The 26,980-nt window shown below is 35.8% G+C and overlaps 1 protein-coding gene across 2 annotated transcripts; it reads right to left on the reverse strand.

Annotated features, from left to right (window-relative positions):
* Window positions 1–1,410: 1,410 nt before the first annotated feature.
* Window positions 1,411–26,164, reverse strand: UBA3 (ubiquitin like modifier activating enzyme 3). 2 transcript variants are annotated; one of them, XM_042929946.1, is made up of 18 exons: window positions 26,099–26,164; window positions 25,871–25,912; window positions 23,904–24,024; window positions 22,529–22,609; window positions 18,764–18,846; window positions 15,815–15,895; window positions 11,953–11,996; window positions 11,543–11,607; window positions 11,085–11,240; window positions 10,027–10,129; window positions 9,744–9,857; window positions 4,520–4,573; window positions 3,724–3,760; window positions 3,556–3,637; window positions 3,120–3,220; window positions 2,924–2,987; window positions 2,729–2,783; window positions 1,411–2,200 (listed from the first exon to the last, which is right to left on the reverse strand). In XM_042929946.1, the coding sequence occupies exons 1-18, from the start codon at window positions 26,116–26,118 to the stop codon at window positions 2,115–2,117; spliced, it is 1,389 nt and encodes a 462-aa protein (XP_042785880.1). In that variant the 5' UTR covers window positions 26,119–26,164; the 3' UTR covers window positions 1,411–2,114. The 2 variants fall into 2 exon arrangements, with proteins under 2 accessions (XP_042785880.1, XP_042785881.1); XM_042929947.1 differs by lacking the exon at window positions 25,871–25,912 and having other exon boundaries at window positions 26,099–26,160.
* Between the last annotated feature and the right edge of the window lie 816 nt (window positions 26,165–26,980).

Here is a 26,980-nt window from a genome sequence, read left to right on the forward strand (position 1 = left end):
ATTCAAAACAAACCTGAAAAGCACTAAAACTATTACTCTATTAACGTGTGTTGTGCATACTATTTAAAATACAACTTTTTCTGCATTCACTCTTCAAACATTTCGTTATGAGAAAAAAATGAAACTGGTGGCCTACCTAATCCGGTCAGTGGCTAAGGGATTTAGACTCCATAATGTTAAACGCAAAATTCTGTCAACATTTGAAGCCAGATTCCATAGAAAAATTCCGATTTCCAGATGACTTTGAAAAATATGGATACCAAGAGTGAACAGTCAGCTGAGGTACTTGCCACTTTACAAAAGTAATTTTCACTCCAATTTGCCACAAATCTATTAAACCTCTTCTATCTCCCTGCTGTGGTTATTTAGGTTTCCCGCCTTTATTTTATCCCACTGCAAGCAACTATGTCCTAAAGCCATTTTTTTAAATTTAAAACAAAATTAAACTTTGCCCTTGAAAAGTTATTTATGATTTTCCAATAGTTTCATCTAACCAGTAAAAATTTACATGTTAAAACTCGTAATATTTAGTGATCTACACAAGTAGTACTAAATAATTCAGGTAACTAACTTAAAACAGCTTAAACAAGTAGACTGAGAAGGAGGTTGGGGGCAGACTGGTGTTGGAATCGCTGTTCCAAGATTTCGAATTGTACAATTTGGGATAAATGATGTAAACTTTCTAAAAGGATTGAGCTCTCTGATGTAGATATTAACACCTTCTCACACAAGGCTACTCTGACAATTATTAGAGCACCCGTGTAAAGGAGGTGCTAAATGTTAGTCCCTTCATATTCCGAAATTCAAACTTTATCTGTAACTTTCTAAATTTTTAAAAAAATGTTTATTTCTGCCAGCACAGAGCCCGATGTGGGGCTCAAACTCAGGAACCTTGAGATCATGACCTGAGCCGAAATTAGATGCTTTAACTGACTGAGCCACCCAAGTACCCCTGAATCTGTAACTTTTTAAGTACCTATAACTATGTATCTCATTATATGATTTTATAATGAAACAAACGTTGGTATGGAGCTAAAAAGAATAAATAAAAATTTAACCTAGTGACATGTAATCATAAAGCTTTTGAATAGAACACTGCCATCTAAGTGAAAAACACATAGTGCATGTTCCCACATTGAGACACTAAAACTAATTTTTCAATACTTACACTTAATTTTGTCTAAAGGCCTAATTTTTTAGGGAAGAAAAGGGCATTTTAAGGACAATATAAAAAGATTCCATTTCATTACATTATTATGTGAGAGCAAATTAAATCAGTAGCTATTTCTTGTGGTACCATAAAAGTTTTGTATTAGTAATCCTGCTACACATTTAAAAATTATTGCAATGTACATCACTATGGAACTTACTATCCTTAATATACCTTAAAAATTTTCAGTGAGAAAAGTAGACAATATATGATTTTATTAATAAATAGTGTGAAAGCATCAGTGATAACTGTTTGAACATTAGATTCTTTTAAACATCCATGTCTTGGCTTTAATATTGTGCATATTGGCCTCTATGGCACTACAAGTAAACATGAAAATAGTTCCCATTTCCATGCACAGGTATTCAGCTATAACACCATTTACAAATTATTATGGACACGGTAACCTTTGCAATAATTAATATTCATTTGGACAACCACAATTAAATGAATATTAAATCAAGCAAGAAGTAGGCTATGTTCAATATGCTCTAGATGTCAGGTTGTAATGTTTAATGTTATTTAAAACTTTATTTTCTAATTTTCTTTAAAGGGGTATCTTTTCTATATGGGGGTGCTCAAATGAAAAATGAGGAATGCGTTCTGTGACCATAATAACAGAAGTCACGCATCAGAGTGTTTGCCTCCTCCTCTAAAGAAATACATTTGCTCATTATCTCTCTCTCCAGATATCATTTGCCATATTATTAATGAAAATGCTTACAAATACCAACCCCAAAATTCTGTCTTCAAGGTAAGTTAAAAATTTAAAAAAAGAGTGGTTCTTTATATAAAAAAGTCAAATTCTAGCAACACTAACGCTAAAAATGACATTAAATTTCTTAGCATACATGTAATATATAATATTTCCATCAGTTTTCTATTATGTGCAGATTTATTTTCCTTAAGTAAAATGAAGTTTGAATAGTACAGTCTGTGGTGTGGTGACATCAGCAACTGCCAGTTCTTGCCCATCAACGAGTCCCAATTCTATAATAGAAAAAGTGTAATTAACCCAAGCAAAAAAATCTCAACAGAAGCAAAACACACACACACACACAAAGTACACATTTAAGGTCTAGATAAACATCAAAATCCAATTCTCTTTAATCAAGGTGATACTATCTTTGATTTCTTCGAGTTTTTTTAATATTCTACTGAAAGAACAATTCTATTATCATTTCTAAAGATATAATTATAATGAAATCATCATTTAAAGGCATTACCTAGAATAAGGATTCATTACTTTTACCAAGAGAAAAAAAGAAGAAAATGATTAGTAAATATATTCATTCAAAATAGCTTTCAGGACACTTGGGTGGTTCAGTTGGTTAAGCAACAGACTCTTGATTTAGTTTCAGGTCATCTCATAGTTGTAAGTTTGAGCCCATCGGGCTCTGTGCTGACAGCACGGAGCCTGCTTCAGATTTTCTCTCTCCCTCTCTCTCTGTCCCTCCCCTGCTCATGCATTCTCTCTCAAAATAAATAAACATTTTCTTTTTTTAATCTTTAAAATACCTTTCAATGTCTTGGAGAGATTTGGCCTTGTTCGTTCTTCAATAGAAGTTACTGACTAGAAAACAAAATTATTTTAATGTAAAGCACATTAAATGAAATTGAACTTGTAATATAATGAGAAAAAAGACTTGTAATATAGTTTTGTGAAAAACAAAAAAACAAAACAAAACAAAAAAACAACCAAACACTGATTACCTGTAAGTAAAGTGTTCTATTTCTTCCCTCTAATGTAGCTGTGATGGCTGGAGATTTCATCTGCCTAAATTATGATAGGGAAAACAAAATAAAATTAAAAAATCAAAGATCACTTCTTAAAAAACAATTCTAGTTTTTAAAGTTTTAAAATCAGAAAAATTATTTCTATAATAAAACAAAAATCCAGAACACTTACAGAGATGCGCTATTGGTTAAATAATCCAAAACCTCCTGCAATTTAGCAGATGGAGAAAACTGAATATTTTGAGGAAGCTGGCTACATGCTGGGCAGTTCTCCTAAACACATAAAACACAATATATAATAGTGGCATACCCACCAATAATAGTCTATAAATATGAAATGAAAATCAACTTGTTTTATAATATTTCCTACAAATAAATTTTCATGCTTTAAAATCTGTTTTTCATAATAGACCTGTTTTCCTAAATTATTTTGCTACACAGTATTTATTCTGGGCTACACTGCAAAAGATATATAGTAAGTAGGTTTCTGGAAGTTAAAGAATACATAGGATGTGGGCAATTTCACTCATATTTCTAACCAGTAATTAATACGTAAAAATCAAACTATGCATGATCAAACAAGTTTTCATTAGTGTAATAGTACTTACCTTTCTCTCTGCTTCAAATGTATACGTGTACAGTCCATCTACATCATTGAATACCAAGTAATTATTAAGAGGAATATATGCACTGTAATGAAAAAATGTTCATCTTTATACAATTGAGCCAAATCAAAATACAGATTTACATAGATATTAAAAAATGAAATCCATTACCTTGTGGCTATTTTAAAAACCTCAGTGGCACACACAGCTGAAGAGGGGAGAAAATAAAGGTGCCTCAACTCAATGAAAATTAGACATTTAAAATTATAAGTTTTCTAAAAAGTCAGTTATAAATCAGAACAGATAAACATTTAAGGCTATTGATTAAAAAACAGATAAATATAGATATGTACATACACACTCTTTAAAACACTGAGAAAGTAACAAATTGTATATTTGTTTTATATAATCCAAGTAAGAGAGTAGCATTGCATGTTTTCCTTCCTCTTCTTTAGATTAATGAGCAATCTGTTACACTGATTAAAGGGAAAGGTATATAGGGGGCCTGGGTGGCTCAGTCGGTTGAGCGTCCAACTTAGGCTCAGGTCATGATCTCAAAGCTCGTGAATTCGAGCCCCGCGTCGGGCTCTGTGCTGACAGCTCAGAGCCCGGAGCCTGCTTTAGATTCTGTGTGTCCCTCTCTCTCTGCCTCTAACCCACTCGCATTCTGTCTCTGTCTCTCTCAAAAATAAATTAACATTAAAAAAAATAATAAAATTTAAAAAAAAAAGGAAAGGTATATAACATCCCCTTACAACAGAGCACTTTATGACATAATTTAAAACAAAATATATACAGATCCAATAGCTTGTTCTTTTTTGCTGTTTTGTTACACCCTCCCCACCTAAGAAGATACCAAATTTCTAAAATACTAGTTTTCTGAAATCAAGTAGCTGCAATAATGTCAATTTAATGAATCAAAACTAAAGGAAAGAAAACAAAATTAAGTATGGCCATTTTCCCCTACCTGCAATGACTGCATTTGTAGAAGCTACTGCAGGAATGATTCGTTTTACAACTCCTGAAAAATATATTGATTAAAAGACGGTCATTTCTTCTAAAAAGTGTCTTAGACAATCTGATTATTAAATATCATTTTCCACAACTTGATTTTTCAGGCGTTCAAGTCAGAAAATAGACTTAAGTTTAACAATGAAATGATCTTCTTTCACATTCCCATCACTTTGTTGTATGTTCAGAATCTTAAACCAGTTACAGTATCAAAGAAAACTCTTTACTAAGCTTCAAATAAAAAAGACACAATATAATACAGCTCACAATTAGAGTGTTTATTGTATTTCAGGTACAGTATGAAGATTAAGATACAACAGAATTTTCATAACATCCTTGTTATTAGTCTTATCACTCTGATTTTAAAGGTAAGGAAAATGAAGTTGAGACAAATATCCACAACTATACATCTAATAAAGTGATAGGAGTGGCATATGAACCTATATCTGCTCCCCAGTGCATAATCTTAACTGCTACAGTTTACTATACTATCCTCAGTGAAGTGTGAATAAAGTATAAAGAACAAGAGTTAACTAATTTTTCCTCATACAATAGTTTTATTGATTCCCCGAAACTTACAACAAACAGAGAAACTGCCCCTCGTCGTCTCATTTCCCTCTATAATATGGACTATGCAAAATATTTAACTGTACTCTATTTCTATCTCATGTTTTGCATATCAGTATTCACAGATTAGGAATGAACAAAGCCCCACCCTCTACCATTTTTTTAAGTACAAAATAAATATTCCCTAACTATATCTGAATTGTTCATTTTGGAACACAAAAACTTCAGAAAAAAGTAGCCATATTATCTTGGGAGTTGAGGGAGAATTTAAAAATGTGTTCCCAGACTTTAGGTGCAGGCAGGTTTCAAAAAACTGAGAAAAAGGCCAAACAATCTAAGAAGACATGGAGCAAAGACAGTGAAAAAGTTTGGAAACCTGTTTTAAAAAGTTAATTCTGGGGGCACCTGGGTGGCTCAATCAGTTAAGTGACCAACTCTTGGTTTCAGCGCAGGTCATGATCTCACGGTTTGTGAGACTGAGCCCCACATCAGGTTCTATACTGACAGTGTAAAGCCTGCTTGGGATCTGATGTCTCCTCTCTCTCTGCCCCTCCCTGACTCACACGTTCTCCCCATCACTCTCAAAATAAATAAACAGCTAAACTTAGGGTGCCTGGGTGGCTCAGCTAGTTAAGCGACTGACTCTTAGTTTTGATTCAGGTCATGATCTCATGGTTCATGAGTTCAAGCCCCACAGCAGGCTCTGTGCTGTGACCGCAGAGCCTGCTTGGGGTTCTCTCTCTCTCCCTCTCTGCCTCTCCTGTGCTCTTTCTCTCTCATTCAGAATAAATAAACTTTTAAAAAGAAATAAATTTAAAATTAATTAATTTTTAAAAAGCTAACTCTGACTGTATGAATACATATAATTTCAGAGAAGGGGAAGTAGGGAGGAACTAACTTCATGATGGTTAAACTAGAAGCTCTCCAGTGAACCACATACAGCAGGATGTACTGAAAGGAAGAACAGGTAGTCACAGTGAGGAATGTAAGACACATTGCCCAATAAGAGCCAAAATGATAAAGACTTCTCATCGCCCACTCCTCACTTCTTGTCCCCACCCCCTTTACTTCCAATTTTGATTCTGTACTTTGTCAAGGCTCTCAATCATCAGGCTCAAAAGCACACACCAAGCCTTGCTAAATATGGAAGGATGAAAGAGGCTGCATATTGAAATGAGTTTACAGTTCCTGATCAGGACAAAATTAAGTCATTTAATTCAAACTGTTGCCAAATGTGCACTATATGCCAGACACCATTCTACGTGAGTAGCAGTGAAAACATGTATTTGCTTTTACAGAGTTTCCTTCTGCTTTCATATACTGAAGAGCTTTATGAAGAAAGTAAAACAAGGTATATGGTAGAGTTGACAATGGTGGAAGAGGTCCATTAAAGTAGATGATCAGGGATGACCTCCTCAGGAAGGTCATTAATTTGAGCTGAAACCTAAAGCATAAGAAAGATCTAGCTATGTAATGACCTGTGGAAAGAGCATTTTCATAAATAGTAAGGGCAAAGGCTCCAGGGCAAGGATGTATCAAAGTGTTAAGTATGAAATATTCTTTGCATAGGAAAACAAGACTACCATTATTTCTGAGAAATTATATGAACATTGATAGTGAATGGCTCCGAGGTCATTATCAGTTGAATGATGGAGTAAACCGGTTAAGTTGGTACCTGAGGGATAAGCAGCCAACCCTAAGGAGATCCAAAGAAGAACATTCCTGGTATAATAATCAGGAGTATTAAAAAAAAAAAAAAAAAAGAAAAAAGAATTAGGAGTATTAAAGCTCCAGGGTGGGAATGAGTTGGGTGTGTTCAAGAACACAAAGCAGGGACGCCTGGGGGGCTCAGGTGAAGATCTCATGGTTCGTGGGTTCGAGCCCCATGTCAGGCTCTGTACTGATAGCTGAGAGCCAGGAGGCAGCTTCAGATTCTGTGTCTTCCTCTCTCTCTGCCCCTCCCACCACATGCACTTTGTCTCTGTTTCTCAAAAATAAATGTTAAAAAAATTTTTTTAAAAAGAACACAAAGCAGGTTGGAATGGTTAGAGTAGGGGGAGTACAGGAAGCACTAAGGAGCATGTAATAGAATTTTTAAATGACATTACCAGGACCTCAGTAAATACAAGGAAATAATCACAGAAGAGAAACAGATTTTCAAAAAGATGGCAAAGCCTTTTTTCTAGTGAACTAAGTGATGAACTTGGAACAAAATTCTGGAAGGATGAACTGTGAGTACCTACATTAGGAAGCAGTGATCACTAGACCGGGCATTAAGATTGTTCACTGAGTTAAGTCATGTTGGACTCAGTTACTGTGATAAGTAACTAGGTAACCCAGGGAAACATGGAAGATAGTATATCCAGGATTCGGCAGAGCAGTTGGAAAGGTCTTTCATGACATCCTTGTGAATAAGACAAAGAAATAACAAGTACTCAAGAAAGCCTGATCAAAAGAATGAGATAAACCTAAAAGGGCCTAACCAGAAGTATGATTCAAATGTCTGTTCTCAGCTACTTGAGCCTTGTTAAAAACAATTTTTTTTTTAAATTTACATCCAAGTCAGTTAGCATATAGCCCAATGATTTTAGTAGATTCCAGTGATTCATCCCCTACGTATAACACCCAGTGCTCATTCCAACAAGTGTCTTCCTTAATGTCCCGTACCCATTTAACACATCCCCCCACCCACAACCCCTCCTGCAACCCTCAGTTTGTTCTGTGCATTTAAGAGCGTCTTATGTTTTGTCCCCCCTCCCTGTTATTTTTGCTTCCCTTCCCTTATGTTCATCTGTTTCGTATCTTAAAGTCCTCTTACGAGTGAAGTCATATATTTGTCTTTCTCTAATTTCACTTAGCATAATACCCTCTACTTCCATCCACATTGCTGCAAATGGCAAGATTTCATTCTTTCTGATTGCCGAGTAATACTCCATCGTATAATATATACCACATGTGCTTTATCCATTCATCTGTTGATGGACATTTGGGCTCTTTCCATACTTGGCTATTGTCAACAGTGCTGCTATAAACATTGGGGTCCATGTGCTCCTTTGAAACAGCACACGTGTATCCCTTGGATAAATACCTAGTAGCGCAATGCATTGCTGGGTCGTAGGGCAGTTCTATTTTTAACTTTTTCAGGAAACTCCATACTGTTTTCCAGAGTGGCTGCACCAGTTTGCATTCCAACCAGCAGTGCAAAAGAGATCCTCTTTCTCTGCATCCTTGCCAACATCTGTTGTCTGAGTTGTTAATCTGACCCATTCTGACAGGTGTGAGGTGGTATCTCATTGTGGTTTTGATTTGTATTTCCCTGATGATGGGTAATGTTGAGCATTTTTTCATGTGTCTTTTAGCCACCTGGATGTCTTAAGTCTTGTAAAAATTTTTAACTATTTGGAAAAGAGATAGAGAATGATTATCAAAACAACAGATGAAAAGATGCTGGAAAAAAAGAGACAACCTGGCAGGCATAAAAGCACATATAGAGAGGTAACAGCAGGTTTAAGAATAAACTTGTAAAGGGGTGCCTGGGTGGCTCAGTAGATTAAGCACCTGACTTCAGCTCAGGTCATTATCTCACGGTTCGTGAGCTTGAGCCCCATGTCAGGCTCTGTGCTGACAGCTCAGAGCCTGGAGCCTACCTCAGATTCTGTGTCTCTCTCTCCCTATCTGCTCTTCCCCTGCTCATGCTCTCTCTTTCAAAAATAAATAAACATTAAGAAAATTTTTTAAAGAATAAACTTGTAAAGACCTACACTTGTGTATTATAAAAGACAAAACTACCCCAAAAAACTGCCAAACCTATAGTAGGAAGATGGGGCTTAGCAACTGCATGTAGGAAAACTTTCAGATTTTAGTAGACAGTAACCTTAAAGAACCAGAAGTATACCATCAACATAAATAACAAGCAAAGAAATAACAAAAAACCCTGCTCTCCTCTAAGACTGCACCAATTATCACAAGTTTATTTTAAGACCAAACCTAGAATGCTGCATTCTACCCTAGATAGTTAAGAGAAATATGGACAACTGGAACATGGTTAGAAAAAAACAACATGATGGGAACTTAACATCAGGCAACATGTCAAAGCTTTGAAGGAACTAGAAAGGCTGATGACAGTGATTTGCAGGCAATATGATAACTGTTGTCAATATGTTAAAGGCTATTACTCAAAAGGGAATTGATTTATCTATGGTGTATGCTGGGGCAATGCTCAGACCAAACTAAAGATGGAGATTTCTGCTCAATACACAAAATAATTGTCTTGACAGTCTTATCCAAATGTGAAATAGATGGTCCCAGGACGTGACACATTCCTCTTCAGTGAAAGATAAAATGAATGGTTCAAATTGGATGATTCAGGGCCTCTTCCAATTCCAGTAAGATTTTATTAAATTCCTCTAGCTAATAAGTAGTATGGATTCTGTCAAACTCTGTTCCTTCCAACCAAATTTGGGACACCTGGAAACTATTATTTCCATGGTACTTTGAGCCGCAAATGGCTGGTACTATCTGAAATCATTTATCCGTTATTTCTTTCAGAGCATTCCAACCCTTGAAAATGGGATCATCCCCAGGTTATAATTCATGACAATTCACTGACTTACCTTGAGTGAGTCTATAGGTAACACCCCTAATATTATATTGTGATGCTCTCTCGAGGGATTTTTGGAAAATCCACTGAATATGATCAGGATCATCTCCATCTAATGGAACTCCTTCTGTTAGTGGGAAAAAAAAAAAGAAAGAAAAGAAAAAGAAAAAATAAGCAGGAGAGGAAGACAGAAACATGTAAACTTAAATCAACTTGTTTTTAATGTAATTACACAAACGGATAATATAAACAAATATATCTTACATAATTCCGGATTATGAAATTCAGTTTATTACCTCCAAAAGGCTGCTCCTTAGGCCACTGTAATATCCTTACATACTCAATACAGTGTTCTGGTAGCCTGGGCATAGATGCAATGGTGCACATGGGAAAATTAACCTGAAAGCACAGTTTACCTTTTTTAGTGGATTTTAAACAATGAATTATTTTAAAATGTAACTTCTAATTAGGACTGCTCCCTAAAAGTAGATAGTAGGTTTTAATTCATCTTAGCTTTCCTCTTATAAAAACAAAACATTTTATACCACTAATAATTCTAAAACTAAAAGAGCATCTGAATCACCTGCCTTAGATTCATCTTCCTGTAACAATAGGTTTGCCCTACATGTACAAAATTTAAGCTTTGTTAGATCATGAGAAGAAAAGTGCCAAATAATTTCTCAAATATGAGCACTTCATTATGTTTGCATATTTAAATATGACGGTATAAAACAAACCAAAACAAAAGCAAATTCACAGAGTTAAATCAATCCCAAGTAAACACTAATAAAATTATTTCTTTTTGTTTTTTAACCTTTATTTTAAGTAGGCTCTACACCCAACATGGGGCTGGAACTCACGGCCCTGAGATCAAGAGTCACAGGCTCTGCTGACTGTCAGCCAGGTGCCCCTAAAATCATTTTTACTTTTAAATCAAAATTCTAACTGTTCCTTAAAGTGGGTATGTAGCTTAAAGAGGCCCATCTTTGGAAGGATCATTCTCATCCCTGGTATCTTTATTTCCCCAGAACAATCACAGGCAAAAACCAAAGAAAACACAGTATAGCTCTATCCCAACATATAACTTTGGAATTGGCCCTTGATCCCTACTCTCCAAAAGAAAAAATGAATACAAAGGAATTATGAAAAGAGAATAGTATCAAACTGTGATATTTGGTTCCTATGTTTCTAGAAATAGACCATAATTTCTTATCTTTCTTCTTAGCATGATTTCTAAAATATGGTCACCCGTAATTAAAAATCCTAAATACTGAACTAGATTTAATAATTAATCCTAACTCTACCCCCCAAGAGACTCTAACACAAATGCAAATGCAGGTGCTTTTTTGATTACCTGTGGAGGATACAGTTCTAGTGTGCATTCAATACAAGCAGTCATTCCAGGCAGAATCACCCTGGCATTTCCTTTAAAACCTTCTGTCCCCCCATCTATCAAAGGGACAATGGAGCTTGGATCTAATACGCCATCTTCATAATTTAGAAGAGATATCTAGGAAAATTATTTGAAGGTAGGAGAGGGGAATAACAATTAAAAAAAAAGATAACATGCTGTCAAGTAATTTCACAAGTCAATCACATTACTGAGCACTAGATTATCAAATCAAGGGATTATGATATTAGCAATTTATATTCTCACCTGAAAATTAATGACTGGCAATAAATAATGAAGCACAACTACTTGAGTGAAAATTAAAATGATTTTTCAAAAATATGATATGGTATTCTAATTTTTGGTATGTTCGAAGCAGCAGCAAGAACTTCCAAGAATCATAACAACACTAAAGTTTTTACCAGCATGCCATTTATCCATCTTCTGGCTATGATAGAGTCCAGTCCACATACAATTATATGAAATTCTATGGAAGAAAAAGCAAGTTTAGCTTTTAAAAATGCCATTGCACAAAATAATTCACACTTTCTAAGAAACAATAAAGCCCCGCCTTTTATTACAACACAAACACACACAGCTCCTAATTCTTGAGTCATCTTTACTCAAGACAACAAATAAAAATGCAGCTAATGATATCAACTAAGAATTACAACAGTGGCATTCTCTGTTCAGTCAACCTTACTGAAAAGCAAACACCAAGAGATGAAAACAAATGAAGAAACAGCCCTCAAATAGCTAGCAACCTTCAAATAGATAGCAATAAAATACAGGAAGAATTTAGTGAGAATTTAATTTCAAGTGGACAACTTACGTCGATAGAAAGTGTCATTAAAATCTTGAATCTTGTTGAAATGTCTGGATATAAGTAAAGGAACTTAAGCTGTTAAGTTTTTAATTTATAAAGTGAATTTAACAATGCCATAAGGAACAAATTATAAATGTATTTAACAAGACATAAGTCTTCAATGTTCCGGGGAATGTGACAAAATGAACACAATCCTAATTCATGACAACACCTCTTTTCTAAACACTCCTCTCCTTAACTACTTAGTTCTCTCATCTCTGAACTCCCATATTATATTTATATCTCTGTTATACTCTCTACTAGACTTCAGTTTTAATATCAAACCATACATCCTGGGAAAGCAGACTGTGTGTTTTAGCCCCAAACACACCATTAGCCCTAAGCAAAGAGGCAATATGGATTTTAGTGAAGGAAACACGCATTACAGTTCCCATTGAGGCACACGATTACAAGACTTAGGACAAATGAACACCTTGTACACCTTGAATTTATACGAAGTTATATATCAAACATTTTCCATTAAAAATAGGAATTACTGCTGCGAAGCTAATTTTAAAAAACCAGGTTTCCAATAGCTTTTTCAGGTACTAATGTGATTTGTTATTTTGGGAGTAAGTGGGGCGGGCGGGGGGGGTGGGGAACAAATCCTTGTTCTTCTCTCATTTAAGTCAGTTTTCCAAGTCTCTCTCTTTTTTACCCTACAAAATTCTATCAGCAGTCTTTCCCTGTCTGGATGCTGCAAAGAGAACCCCATTCAAAAATGGCTGTTGGTGTTAATCAATCATAGTAGGTAGCATTTTAACAGCACACGTGTACAAAATATTTTAATTTTTCTAACGGAGCAATTTTCTATTTAATAATATATATTATACTTCTCTAAATTATAATAATCCATCATATATTTTTAAAAAGCAAAATGGAGAAAAACGGGACAATATAAATTATGTTTGTCCTAGATTTTTTATTCTGGACTATAAAAGCTATAAAAAACAAATTCAATTCTAGCCCTCACCCATTCAGGCCTCTATTCCTTCTGAATGCTCGGCAAACAGGAGGCATAAACTGCAGCTAGCACGGGGAGGTCATAAGAGAACCAGAGCACACACTGGAGAAACAGCAATAGGGGGACCCAGGATCCACACTAAGAAATTCTATGCCCTAGATTTCTACAAAATACTCAAAGTTCACAGATCTAACAGTATGCATATTCTTCTTCATCCTTTTCCCTACAGGGGCCTGTATTTGCCTTTTTAAACTTTTTATTTTGAAATACTACAGATCCACAGAATGTTGCAAAGCTAGTACAAAGAGGTCCCGTGTTTTTCATCCAGTTTCCCCTAGTGGTTACCTCTTAGAGACTATAGCATAGTATCCAAACCAAAAACACGACATTGATAAAAATGAGTATGTACAGCTGTCATTCAAACACGTGTAGATTTGTGGAACCGCCACCATAAAGACATGTGACTATTCCATCAAGGCAACGCTCTACCTCCTGCTAACCCTTTAGAGTCACTCCAATCCGTGTCTAATCCCTGGCAATCAGGAATTTGTTCTTCATTTCTGTAGTTTTGTCATTTGAAGAATGTTATTTAAATGGAAACATACAATATATGATGTTTTGAGATTGGCATGTTTCATTCACCATGTCTTTTTTTTTTTTTTTTTTTTGAGAGAAGGTGCGCATGAGAGAGCAGGGGAGAGGCAGAGAGAGGGAGAGAGAGAATTCCAAGCAGGCTCCTTGCTGTCAGCACAGAGCCTGACACAGGGCTTGATCTCACAAACTGCGAGATCATGAGCTGAACTGAAATCAGGAGTTGATGCTCAACCAAGCCTCCAGGTGCCCCTCAGCATACTGCCTTTGATATCCACCTAACTTGTTGCATGTTTCCTTAGTTCCTTTTTATTGCTCAGTATTACTCCACGGCATGGTCATGCCAGTATTAACAATTCACCTAGTGACAGATGTTTGGATTGTTTCCAGTTTTTGGAGACTGCAGATAAAGATGCTATGAACATTCGAGAATAATTTTTATGTAGACCTAAGTATTTGTCTCTCTAGAGTAAATGCCGAGGAATGAAATTACTGAGTTATACAGAAAGTATATATTCACATTTTTAAGAAACAGCCTATTTTCCAGATGGCTATACCATTTTACATTTCCCACCAGCAATGTATCTGTGACCCAATTTTTCTGTAGCTTTGCCAGGATTTGATTTTATTATTTTCTCCTTTAGCTATGTCAAGTATGTAGTAATATTTCATTGTGGTCATAATTTGGATTTCTCTTATAGCTAGCAACGATGAACATACTCTCATGTGCTTTTTGAACTATCTTCTTTAGTTAAATGTCCCTTCACATTTTTTGTCCATTTCCTAATTGCATTGTTTTCTTACTGCTCAATTTTCAGAGTTCTTTATTTATTCTGGACAAGTCCTTTGTCAGATACCTACTTCATAATTATATCCCATTCTCATAATTACATCTCATTTTCTTAACAGGGCCCTTCACAAAACAAAGTTTTTAATTTTGATATAGTTCAAATTTTTTTCTTTTATGGATCACACTTTTTTGATGTGGTCTAAGGCCTCTTCACCAAGTCCTACATCACAAAGATTTTCTCGTACACGGACGGCCATCAAAGTTTTAGTTTACATTGTATACTTAAACCTATGATGCATCTTGAGTTATTTTTTTTTTCAATTTTGAGGTTTGAGTTGAGATTCATTTTTTTTGCATACGGTTATCAAGTCTCCACAATTTGTTGAAAAGATTATCCTTTCCTCCACTGAACTAGTTTTGCACTTTTGTCAAATACCAATTGGCCGTATTTGCCTCTGGCTATTACTGGTTTCTGTGTTCTACTAACGTGTGTCTCTCTCTGCTAACACCACAAAGTCTTGATTATTGTAGCTGTATTAAGTCTTGAAATGATACAGTGATTCCTCACACTGTATTCTTTCTCAAAATTGTTTTAAGTGTCCCGTCACCTGTGCATATACATTTTAGAATCTCATCTGTATCAACAACGAAATCCAACAATACAGGATTTTGATAGAAATTGTATTAAACTTGTGTACATATGTAGGGTGACATGACACCCTTACTCTGTCAAATCACCCAAGTCTTGAAAAAGGAACACCTTTCCTTTCATTTAGACCTTTGATTTCTTTCATCAGCATTTTGCAGTATTCAGCATATAAGTCACATACTTATTTTATTAGATTTATACCTAAGTATTTCTTCTTTTTTTTGAGTGGCTGTAAATGGTATTCACTGTATTTTAAATTTCACTTTCTACATTTTCACTGCTAGTATAGAGAAACAGATTTGGTTTTTTTGTTCATTTTGTATCCTGTGGCATTTCTCAAATAGCAAAGCTCACCTCCTGAATTTCTATAAAATACTGAACAGTCCCCAAACCTACAGAACACTACTTTTTTAAAAGATATTTCTTCTAAGAATGAATTTACTCTGACACACCTTCCATTTGGTTAATAATACAGTAACTGTCTATTCAGCCTGCTACTCTAGGGAGATATAAACATTAACTATAGCCAGACAAGGACTTACAGTCTAGCAAAAGAGATATGTAATTCAAACTGAAATCAAGGGCAATAATGCAAAATAAACAATGGCGCTGGCTGTGAAAGCTTAATTTAAAAATTAGGGCAAAAAATATTTATATAACCTTAAAGAAAAGATTGGAAGCAATATAAAACAAAACGTCACCAGCAGATACCTCAGTAATAAACTTACTGCTGATTTTTTTTTTTTTTTGCTTATCTGTATTCTCTATGTTAAACATCTCTTTTATAATAAAAAACAAATGCTTTTGAAAGTTAACCTTTTTGTCAAAAGGATACGGAACTACATTGCAATTAGGAACTCTGTCATTAAGAAATTCTGCAGCAACTTCAGCCTTAGGTCTTCCAACATCTTTAGGCCTACAGGAAAAATTATATTTAAATTATCATTCATCATATAAATCTAGATGATCTGTATAATTTACTTTCAGACATAAAAAATATTCATGGTGAGTTTATTTAGAGGATATTTAGAAGGAATACTTTTATCGAAGTACTTTTTGATGAGTGATTAGGCATTCAACACTAACACCAAATGGCAACACTTGCTGATGTTCCAAATTGTATTTACAATACAACTGTAAAATTGTAAAATTCACAAGCACTGACAAGTCTAATCAAATATTTCTTAAATGAAAATAGAAAGTGTTTGTTTTTTATTTTTGTTTTTTCCATATAAAGCATAACAATGGCATGTTTCCTGGCCACTTTTCACTCTGGCATTTCCTAATGTAAAATATTATCCCACACTCAGAGCATTCCAAATCTGCCCTGAACCCCAGAACCTCAAGGTGCTACTATGGAGGTGGTGGCTGAAATATACATGAGATTTATTCTGGGGATACAAGAACCTTCGTTTATCCCCTTCTTCCCATGTGTGCTGATTAAATAGGAAATTTTATGTCCCATAAGAAGTCATATGCATGTGTTCGAAGAAGAGACAATGCCAAAGCCATTATCTAAAATTGCAAATATTGCCAACATTTTTAAGAAGCTAAAAACAGAAGACCTAAAAAGGTAACTCCTAGTTAAGAACCATAGCTATAGATACAAAAGGACACAAAGAATTCTCTCTTCTAATCTCAGTACGAATGGTATTTTCTTTCTACTTCCTTATTCTCCTCAAAGACATAAATCACTTCTTCCTTATTCTCCTCAAAGACATAAATCACTCCCTCACACATGCATATGTGTGATGCATGCATATGCATATAGTAAGAGCTTTGTTGCTACTTTTTCACAACATATTTTTCATTATACACAGAGATCTATCATACCCATTAGACTATGAACACCTGGAAGAAAGAGACCATATTCTTATATCTTTGTATTCCTTCATATATAAGCACAGAATACTTTAAAAATAAACGAAAATTTAAAAATCAATGTTCCTAATAAAAATTACTTTTTATTACTTACTTTTTAGAAGTCTAAATTTTTCATGTTTATTTATTTTTGAGAGAGAACACAAGTGGGGGAGGGACAGAGAAAGAGAGTGAGAGAAAAAGTCCTAAGCAGACTCCATGCTGACCCCAATGGAGGGCTCAATCTCACAAACCCTAACATCATGACCTGAGCCCAAATCAAGAGTCAGACGCTTAGCTGACTGCGCCACCCAGGTGCCCCTAAAATGGGAATTTTAAAGAAAAATAATTTAACAGGTCAATTTTTTTCCTCTCCAATAAAGCAGTGTGCTTTTCTTGATTCAAAACTTCTAATAAGAGTTTTATTCTGACTTTGTCCTAGAACTAGACTGTACAAATCAAGGAACCTGATTTCAGTACTGTATTCAACTACTCAGGACAGAGTTCTTTAGATAAAAGGGATAAAGGAAACTTGATTCTTTAATGTTGTGGATTATATGCACTTCCACAGTAGAACCCAAATAAAAAAACTCCTAGACAGTTTCTGTAGAAACTGCTAATTTACCTTTCCAGAATTAGGGGATCAGATCGCTCCACCTAAAAACTGCCCTCTGAACAAAAAGGCTTTATACAGTTACCAACTTTGCAGGACACCCTGGCCTAATTGCTTATTCTGGAAAACAATGACCTGCCCTGAGGGCTGCTCTGAGATTAAAGGAGGTAATATAAAGACTTTAGAAAGTGTTTACTACATCTTAAGTACTCAACAAATGTTAACTATCATTATGATTTTCAATCATTATTTTAGCTACAAACTAAAGGTCATGACCTATCATCATTAACCAATGAATTCAATGGGATCTTTCTTAGAGCATTCATGTACTAAGAATGTGTCACACGGGAAGGATCCACAAAGTTTTCTGTGAAGAAGGATAATTTCAAGGGCTAAATAAACAAAAAGATAAGGCCTAAATGTTAAATGTACAGTTCACATCGCAATTACAGCACTTCCTTAACTTGACTTTAACCCATCCCTCAATCTCTTTAATATCTTCCACAAAGAGAGAGGTTTTAGGCCTATCCAAAAATTTAATTTTACCTTCTCTGCTAACCTAACCTTATACGGCATATCTACAACTATTTGAGTACTCTCTGCTAGTAATCTAATCCCTAGAAAGAAAAATAAAAAGTCCTTATCTCTCCATATGTATAATTTTTTGATCAATGATACTTCTATCTAAGCTAATCAAATCTCTAAATGCTACATAGTAAAACTGACTAATGAATCTTTCCTCAGGACTGCATATATGGCCTACTTCCAGTTTTTAAAGTCATTTCTAACAATCCATTTCTAGACGCTTTCTGTATTTCATGTTTGTCGAAGGTAATTATCCCTTTGTTCCTGGATCTTCTCTCCTTAACTGTCCATTTTCTTTTTCTTTCTATTAACAAAGTTCCAACTCTGTCACAACTTCATTGCCCCAGAGTCACCATACAACTCTTGGCTTATAAATTCCCACCAATGTATGTCATTAGGGCCTAATATTCTGGCTACTATTCTCTCATGAAATCAACAGGAGGAAAAAGGCTGCACTCCACGTCTTCAGAACACAATCACCTCCCGAATCACATAAACCATTTGGAAATCTCTTAAAAAAACACAACAAAATCATGTATTTGTTTACAAAACTAGTTTCACCAGAATGCTCAAATTTTCTTGCAAAATTTTACCTAAAAAGGGAGTGGTAGTTATTTTTTAAATAAAATGAGTGTGACCCTCTCATAGTTTTTAAAGATGATTAAACTGTAATGTACTCAAGTTCAAGTGATTATCAGCATTTTAAACTAAGATCTTAAAACTTACCTAAATAAAAACTGCCTATTTAGATTGGAAACATCTATTGTGTCCATGTCTATAACATGAATCTGTCTAAAACCAGACAATGCCTGTGGGAATAAAAAAAATCCAATTAAGCAGAAGTTTCCTCACATTTGAAATTTTAAGATTTGTTTTCATGTAGTTCTAAATTTATAAATGCTCAATAATAAATTCTACATAATTGTATTCAGTGGTTAAAGAGTCTTACAAGGTACATAAAACTCAGAGTTCTTGTAAAGGTCAAAAATGTGTAACTACTCAACTTTAAATAGTCTGCAACCAAAAGAGAACAACTCGACATTTCTGCAGCGGTTTTATAATCCCGTAAACACATTTGTAAAGTTTGTTGCTTTGCTGCTGTTGCCAGCTATTTTAATTTTACTAGTCTTACTAATTAACTGAATTTGCTGTTCTTTTTCAGAATATTGTTAATAATATTCCTACAAGCTTTATCTTAGTTTACATAACATTAAGTATGTCGTGCTTCAGAAATAACTATTACATAGTTACATATTACCAACACACATACGTACACAGCACATGTAAAAGGAGTGTCCTTGAAGTATTGAGTCAAGAACAAGCCATCAAAAAAGCTAAGGAAAAGCAACAAATGGTTGCATTTCAATAAGGCCACATATTCTAACAGTACAACCACTGCTCAAATTTATCAGCAGAAGCAACAGAACGAAAAAAAACCAAGTCTCAATGATTAACCATGCTTTTCTGGTCTTGGTCAGTGAAATAGATTAAATCAGGTGTCAATAATTCTCCTACTTTTGGGCCCCTCCTTAGATAGCAAGATGTCCTCCAGGGCTGTCCATACTTGCTTTCTCATATTCCTGTCTCACACTTATACTAAACAAGCTTTCACTACCACCACTTCACAGAAAACTGCCCTTGTCAAGGTAACCAGTGACTCCTATGTCGCTACCTCCAATGACAATTTTCAGTCTCTCTAATCATACCCACCTGAGATATGTGACAGGGTATGAACCAATTCCTCCTCTTTAAAATACGTTCTCCACTTGGTTGCTACACTCATGAGAAATTTGAACACTAAAAATTGGTTTCCAGTTCATCTCACTCAGGAGCTTTCCCCCTACTTTACTGGCCAGAAGGTGGAGTGCCCTTGTGCTTACTTCTCGTTAGTGCTTGTGATCCCAGGCAATTTTGGAAGATAAAGCATCATCTGACAGACCTGTCAAACTTAACAGTTTCCAAAACCAAACTCATTCATCCTTGCTCACCAACACCACTAAATCTATTCTTTTCCCAGTGTCTTCCATTTCAGTGAATGCAAACTCCATCCTCCCAGGAGAAAAGCTTTTCATGTCATCCTTCACTCTCCTTTACTCATGTCCCCAAACTAATCCACTAGCAAACCCTGTTGACTCCAATCTCAAAACATGTTCATCATCCTGACCACCTCTTACCACTTCCAATGCTACCATCTTGTTCCAAGTCATTGTCATCTCTTGCCTAGGTGACTCCAACAACCTTCTAACCAGCCTCTCAGCTTCCTGCTCTGTTCTTCCTTGAGCTTTTTTCTCTGTATATCAGACACAGTGAACCAGGTTAAAAGTCAGATTAAGTCAACTCATCTGCTTAAATCCATCCAATGACTTCCTGACGCACAGTAAGAGGCAAAGTTCTTACAGTAGCCTGTAAAGCCTTTTGTAATATTCACTCTGAGCTCCTCCACCTCCCACTACCTCTCTGATACCCTATGGGAAAATGCTCCCCCTTTTCCACTTCTGATTTAGCTATAATGACCTCCTGGCTGTCCTAAAAAGTAACGGTCATGCTCCCACTTGACAGATTTTGCACCAAATGTTCTCTCTGCCTAAAGAATTCTTGCTCACCCCTTTGCTCAAATAACACCTTTTTGTAAACCACTTCCATTCTCACCAGGCTATCTACCAAGCTATCAATCTTGCATTCCTCCTTTCCCCACAGCTTTTATTACCATCTGATATATTATGTATTTTACTTGTCTTTTTCCTTCCGCTAAAACATAGGCCCCACAAATACAAACACCCGTCAGTACTATTCAAGGCTGTATCTTTAGCTTCCAAAATGATGCCTGGCATATGAGGGTGAAGAGGTTAAATAACTATTGATCAATCATTAATATTAATGTCATAGCCTTTTTTTTAGAATGAGTCTTTAGAAGGCTTATAGTCAATTCAAAAAACCATGTATACCTCTTAGGTATTTATGTCTGAAATAAGCAAAGCAACAAGTGGTAATCTAAAAGCTTTAGTTTTCTTCTATTAAGAGGTTATTACAACAATAAATTACAAGGCATCAAAGTTGTTTGGTGACTTCCTTAGATCTAATCTCCAATTAATTTACATTTAAAATTACCATATGTCACATTTGCAGGTAATAGCTTCATTAGAGAAAAAGTTAAGCATTAGGAGATTTTTGCATACAATGCCTACCAAAACCACTACCCATCCTCCATAAATCCTTCCTTTCTAGAACTCCTTGGTACTGCAATAGGGTTTTTATGTTTAAGAAAGTACTGTCATTTTGGCACCACATCACATAGTACATCATACATAATTCTATTTATTTTGTGTACGACTTGTACCTCCAATGAAATTTCAAATTCATTAGGGACATAGACCATGATGACCCACAATCCCTTCAGAACTGAGCACAGGAGTAAGTACCATGAAGCGCATTAAGTTTCTGCAGTGCCACTAGGAGTGACATTAGTGTTTTCTTAGCAAAATGTATATGGCTGTTTACATTTAAACTGTAGCTCCAAGACCAACTTTTTAAGTCCTTCATTTGGCCAGTGAATGTGACTTTACTCATTGTCTAAGAGTTTGTTCTAGCACTTCCAATTTTTGACACACCAACGAACACCTGACACACAACACCTTTAAATCAATTCTTCCCCTCACCATTTTTGTTAAATAAGCCAATAAGGCCTTATAAAAAGCTACTTTGTGGTTATTAAAAGTCAACAAAACTCTCAAGTCACATATTATGGATTTCAAACCAGTATACAGAAATAGCTTCACTACAGAGTACCCTCTTTTAAGATGATACTGTGAAAACAAATTGACAAAAAAAAAAAAAAAAAAAAGGCTTAGCTCTCTGAAATTTCATGAGTTTACTATTTTATGGCCATCACAAATTACTGTTTGATTAAGTCCTGTAATGACCTAACGGCTCAGTGAAAAGCACACTTGACTAAGATTTAATGACCTGGATTAGGTTCCAAGCACATCACTATTCTTCAGAAAAACTTGGGCAATTCATTTAACATCTCTGAACCTCAGTTCTCCCTATATGTAAAATGGGACAATATCCTATCCACCTAATTGGGTTATTTTGAGGAAAAGAAGAAATAATTCTTTGAAATTACATGTTAAAATAGGAATTACCAGTTTTGTTATTTACTTCACTGAAATTAATGACTGCTATGCAAGAGGAAGCACAAAGATTTGTTTAATAAAGACCAGAGAAGAAAACAGAAGAATTTCTATCAATGACTTTACAGTTGAAAACTTTAGACTGTAAAAAGTTCCACAGTTATATCATCATTTTAATTACTATCTCTAATCTGACCTGCTAAATTTATCTAACAAAGTCTCAGGAGAAAAGATTAACAATTATAATAAAGAAATTTTCTAGTAATAGAACAGAAAAAGATAAAGGACTAATTATCACAAGGAGGAAAAAAATACATTATATATATATATACATATATACATACATATATGTATAAATTACCAGATTTTTCAGGAGCTCACATCCTAAGCCGCCAGCTCCAATGACTAGAACTTTACATGTATCTAACAAAAACTGGAGAGACTGTAAAGAATGAAAAGGCATTATTAAAATCTGGTTGATAATAACTGTAAGTACCATCAATAAAGCAATCGCCATAAAAGTTTCTAATGTTTCCGTGAAAAAAGCAACTGAAGATAAAGAGCAGACTTTGTATTCAATGAATTATTTTAAATTTATGAACAAGGTAGAACCAGAAATTCTATAATCCCAATGATTTCAGCGGGTTTCAATTTTAGTGTTTTTAAATTCATTTTCATTTTATGAAATTAAAAGTTCATGTCCAACAAGAAAAACTACTATACCTAGTTAATTAAGACTCATCTTTTTTTTTTTTTTGAACTCTGAAAGGGGATGGAAAACAGCAAATTTACTTATTTAACTGACTTCCTAAGAAGAGAAAAGTTTGTAAAAACTTTAACAGAGGATCAAGCACTGCACAAGGTGTTTAAAGGTCTTAAAAAGATAAGAACAACAATAATGGTATTTATAAAACAAGAGAAAACAGAAAGAAAAAAATGGATAAAACTCTTAGAAAATTGTACATCAGCAGAAATACAATTTAAAACAATCATTTAACACCAGTATCTTAAATTATCAGGCAAAAAAATAAAAGGTAGATTATCCAAAGAAATTCAAAATACTTGCAATTCTGTCTAAGATGAAAGGAGAGAAAATTTATACTGAAACCCAAGAGTTGTACCTTAATTTTAGGAATAGCATAATATTTCTATTTCAACAACATCTCTTTATAAACACAAAGGACATAAAAACTAACTATAAAGAAGATATTCTCTACCTTGTATTAAAAAATAAGTTGTATCTAATTGAATACTTGCCTTAAGTTAAACACTCCCAGTCCAAAATTCTATTCCTCTATTATAGAGCAGTCATAATTTTTAACATGCAATTATACTCAATTCTAAGATGCGCATTTCAACTAAATTTCAAAATTTAAGCAAGTACATGTATATCTCTATCAAATTTAATTCCTCAGAGTAGGACTAAAATGGGGAATGTGTCTCAGAAGTCATTTTAAACTGTAATTTTAAGTGAAGTATAACTTAGAATCTTAATTCAGATTATAAAGTTATTTTATTCTTGAGAATTTTCAACACATTACATGAGAAATGTGAAAACTACTAAATATTTGTCATTCAAATAAAATCAGTTGCAAATATTCAATTTAGTATTTCAAGATAACTTACACAATTGTATTAGTATTTTTTTATTAAAGAGCAAATTAGAAAGAAAGCATTTTATTATTTTTGAAACATAAAACTATTAGAGGAGTTACTTAAAAATAAACGTTTCTCACTTCAGTGCTCGGTTCGAAATCAGGGTGTGTGAAGGGTCCAGATCGCTCGAGGAACTTCTTTACATGGTTCCAGCGACCTTCCCAGTCTCCAGTGTCCCCACACCCACCATCAACAGCCATTCTGCACAGAACACAGTAAATTCAGCTGCAAAGATCAGTAGGAAAAAGCCACACCTACAACTATTATGGTTTCCCCAAATGAAAAAGTAACTACACCAGACCTGCTCAAATAAAAAGGGAAGTATCAGTATCATTAGGCTTATGCTTTTAAATTTTCCCTTGGCTATTATATAGTTTATTTCAAGTTAGGAACAGCACGTTTGACGAAATATATCATTCTACGTGCTTCTGGGATCCTAAAGTAAACCAAGATCAAATTTGGGATTTTGGTCAATTGGTGAGAAATGGGCTTTTCTACATTTGGAATTTATAAAAGATTACTGCAAACCCCTCAAGTCTGTTCCATCAACACAATTATACCAGGAAAATGAAAAACAAAAAACAAAAAAACACCACTTTCAGATGTGTGATGCTCCAAATCTAATATAATTCATGTGTCATTTCCAAGTTTGAAAGATGTCATTTAATGATTATTTCTGATGACAGGAACTGTTACACATTTTTCTCTGAAAGAGGTCCCAATTTTCAAGAAAGAATCTCTTAACTATGAGGTGTTGTTTCCACTCAACACAAAAAAAGTTTGGGGTTACAACTACACTACAGATATGCATTACTATCTAAAAACTTTTTAGAACATACAACTGAGTAGAGAGGGACTCCTCTAACAAAATACAAAATGTATTTCCTATTCTATGCAAGATACATGTTTGGTTCTGATTATTTTTAATTTTCAAATTTCCTATAAACCCACAGTTGCTACCTTCAAATGTATTAGTAATACCCAATTTTTACGAAGGGACAAATAAGTACTGCCTAACAATAAAGCCCACAGGTTTTGATGTCACATTTCAGCTGGGTCTGGTTCCACAACATTGTGACCTTCAGCAGATTACTTAACAGCCATAAACCTCATGTGTAGGTGGTAGCTACATCTTAAGGTCAGAACGAGGATAAAGAGATAATCCACATATAGGACTTAGTAAAATGCATGGCATATAGTAAGCATTCAATTCTTAACTGTCATTTTAAACAAAAGTGGAAAGGAAATGAAAGATGGGAAGGAATGTGAAATTAAGCTGGATATTCCAGTCCAACTGCAATTGCAATTAAACTCTCCGAAGGAGATTCGTAGAGACTCTGAAGCACTGCTACCGGGAACTGGCACAGAAATTACGAACTCACCACACCCACTGCAAGAGTACGTTCCTCCCCTCCCGTGTAGGGAGATGAAACATTAAGTGGTGTGGGCCAGGGTGGAAAACATTTTGTTTAAATCTGTCTCATCAGCACAGAATTAAGTATCTGATAAAAACTTATCCGGGGAAAATAAGCTCTTTGGAATCAACGCTCTCCTTTTAGAACCAATTATTCTGCAAAAATGATTGAAGTGCTTACTGCAATACCTTATGCATAAAGTTCTCATAAAAAGTTTGCAATTAATACTACTGTCTCAGTATTTACGAAAGGCCAAACAGGCCTACGGTCCGTTTCACGTGTTTAAGAAAGATTCCCTTTTCACAAGGTCACGGCTTTGACAATTGGGGTGGAGGAGGGGTTGGGGCTCAAGGGTCCTTCAGCAAGACTTTTGGTCAAGTACCACCCCGGCGGGCCGGTGCAGGACCTGCTGCGGTAGACCCCGGGCCCGGCGCCCGCCCGAGACTGAGACGAGGAGCGGCCCGCCAGGCCCCTGGGGCTGCGGGATGGGGGTCAGGGGATGAGGCCGCGCGGCCTGCGCTCCGGGTGCCCCCCTCCCAGCCCCCCGGGCCCGCTGCGGCTGGTCCCCTAGGCCTGGGGTCGGGGGAGGCGGGGGTCCCCGGAGAGGGCCCCGGCCTCCCGGCAGCACTAACTTCTCAGCCAGCAGCTCCTCTATTCTCCTTCTTTTCTTCTCCCTAAAAGAAAGAGAGAATAAAAGAAGGGTCAGCATCACGCTACACATTGGGCGCCGCGAGGGGATGGGGGGGCGAGGGGACGGGGCGGGGGGCTGGGGGACCCCGGGTGGCGGCGGTGACCGCCCACCGCCGCGCTCTCTCACAACCCAGCCCGGCCCGGCACGCCTGCTGAGCCCGAGTACTTACGGCTCCTCGCCATCCGCCATATTGTTCTCCGCCTCTTCCCAGGTGCCCTCACGGCGGGCGGGGCGGAGGGGCGGGACGACGCGAAGGGGCGGGGTCAACGCGGTCGAAAGAAATGGGGCGGAAAGGGGCAATGGGGCGGAAAGGGGCAATGGGGCGGAAAGGGGCAATGGGGCGGAAAGGGGCACTGGGGCGGGGCCAGAGGAAGGGGTGGGGCTGACTGCGCGGAGGCTACGATGGGTTTTAAAGCCTTTTCTTGTAATTATAATCTTGATTAACTACACTTAATTACATAAATCTTACCCAGTGTGTAATGTTATGCTGAGTAAAAATATACATATAATACATTATATGTTTGTACAATTTATGTTAATAAACAATTATATAAAATGGTATATTCTATGAAAAAACTCTTTGAAAGAGCCATCTTCATACGCCTGACCTTTTCCCTGACGCAAAGCATCGGAGTAATTTTCACTTTTTACTTTTCAGGAAACATTTTTGCATAAGGGTACTCACTGTAAGAATAAAACGTATCTAAATCGGTTTATAGTGGTGGGATGGAGAGATTATTTTCTTCCTTTGTGAATATCAGTGGTAATCTTTTAATGTCACATCATTCTGTCAGATAAGAAGTTAAGCGGCAATGGAACTGAATTGAAAAAAAACTTTTTTGGGGGGAAAAATATATATTTAGACAAAAGAAAAGTACAAAGGAAAAAAACCACAAAATTAATGAATACTTTAGAACACCCATAATCTCATCACCTGAAGATAAACGGTAATAAAATTTGGGGCTATTTTCTTCCACAGTCGGACATACACTGATAGATGGATAGATACATTTGTGTGTGTGTGTGTGTGTGTGTGTGTGTGTGTGCGCGC

This window comes from Panthera leo, chromosome A2, assembly GCF_018350215.1.
Source record: "Panthera leo isolate Ple1 chromosome A2, P.leo_Ple1_pat1.1, whole genome shotgun sequence".
In the NCBI taxonomy this organism is placed as follows: Eukaryota; Metazoa; Chordata; class Mammalia; order Carnivora; family Felidae; genus Panthera; species Panthera leo.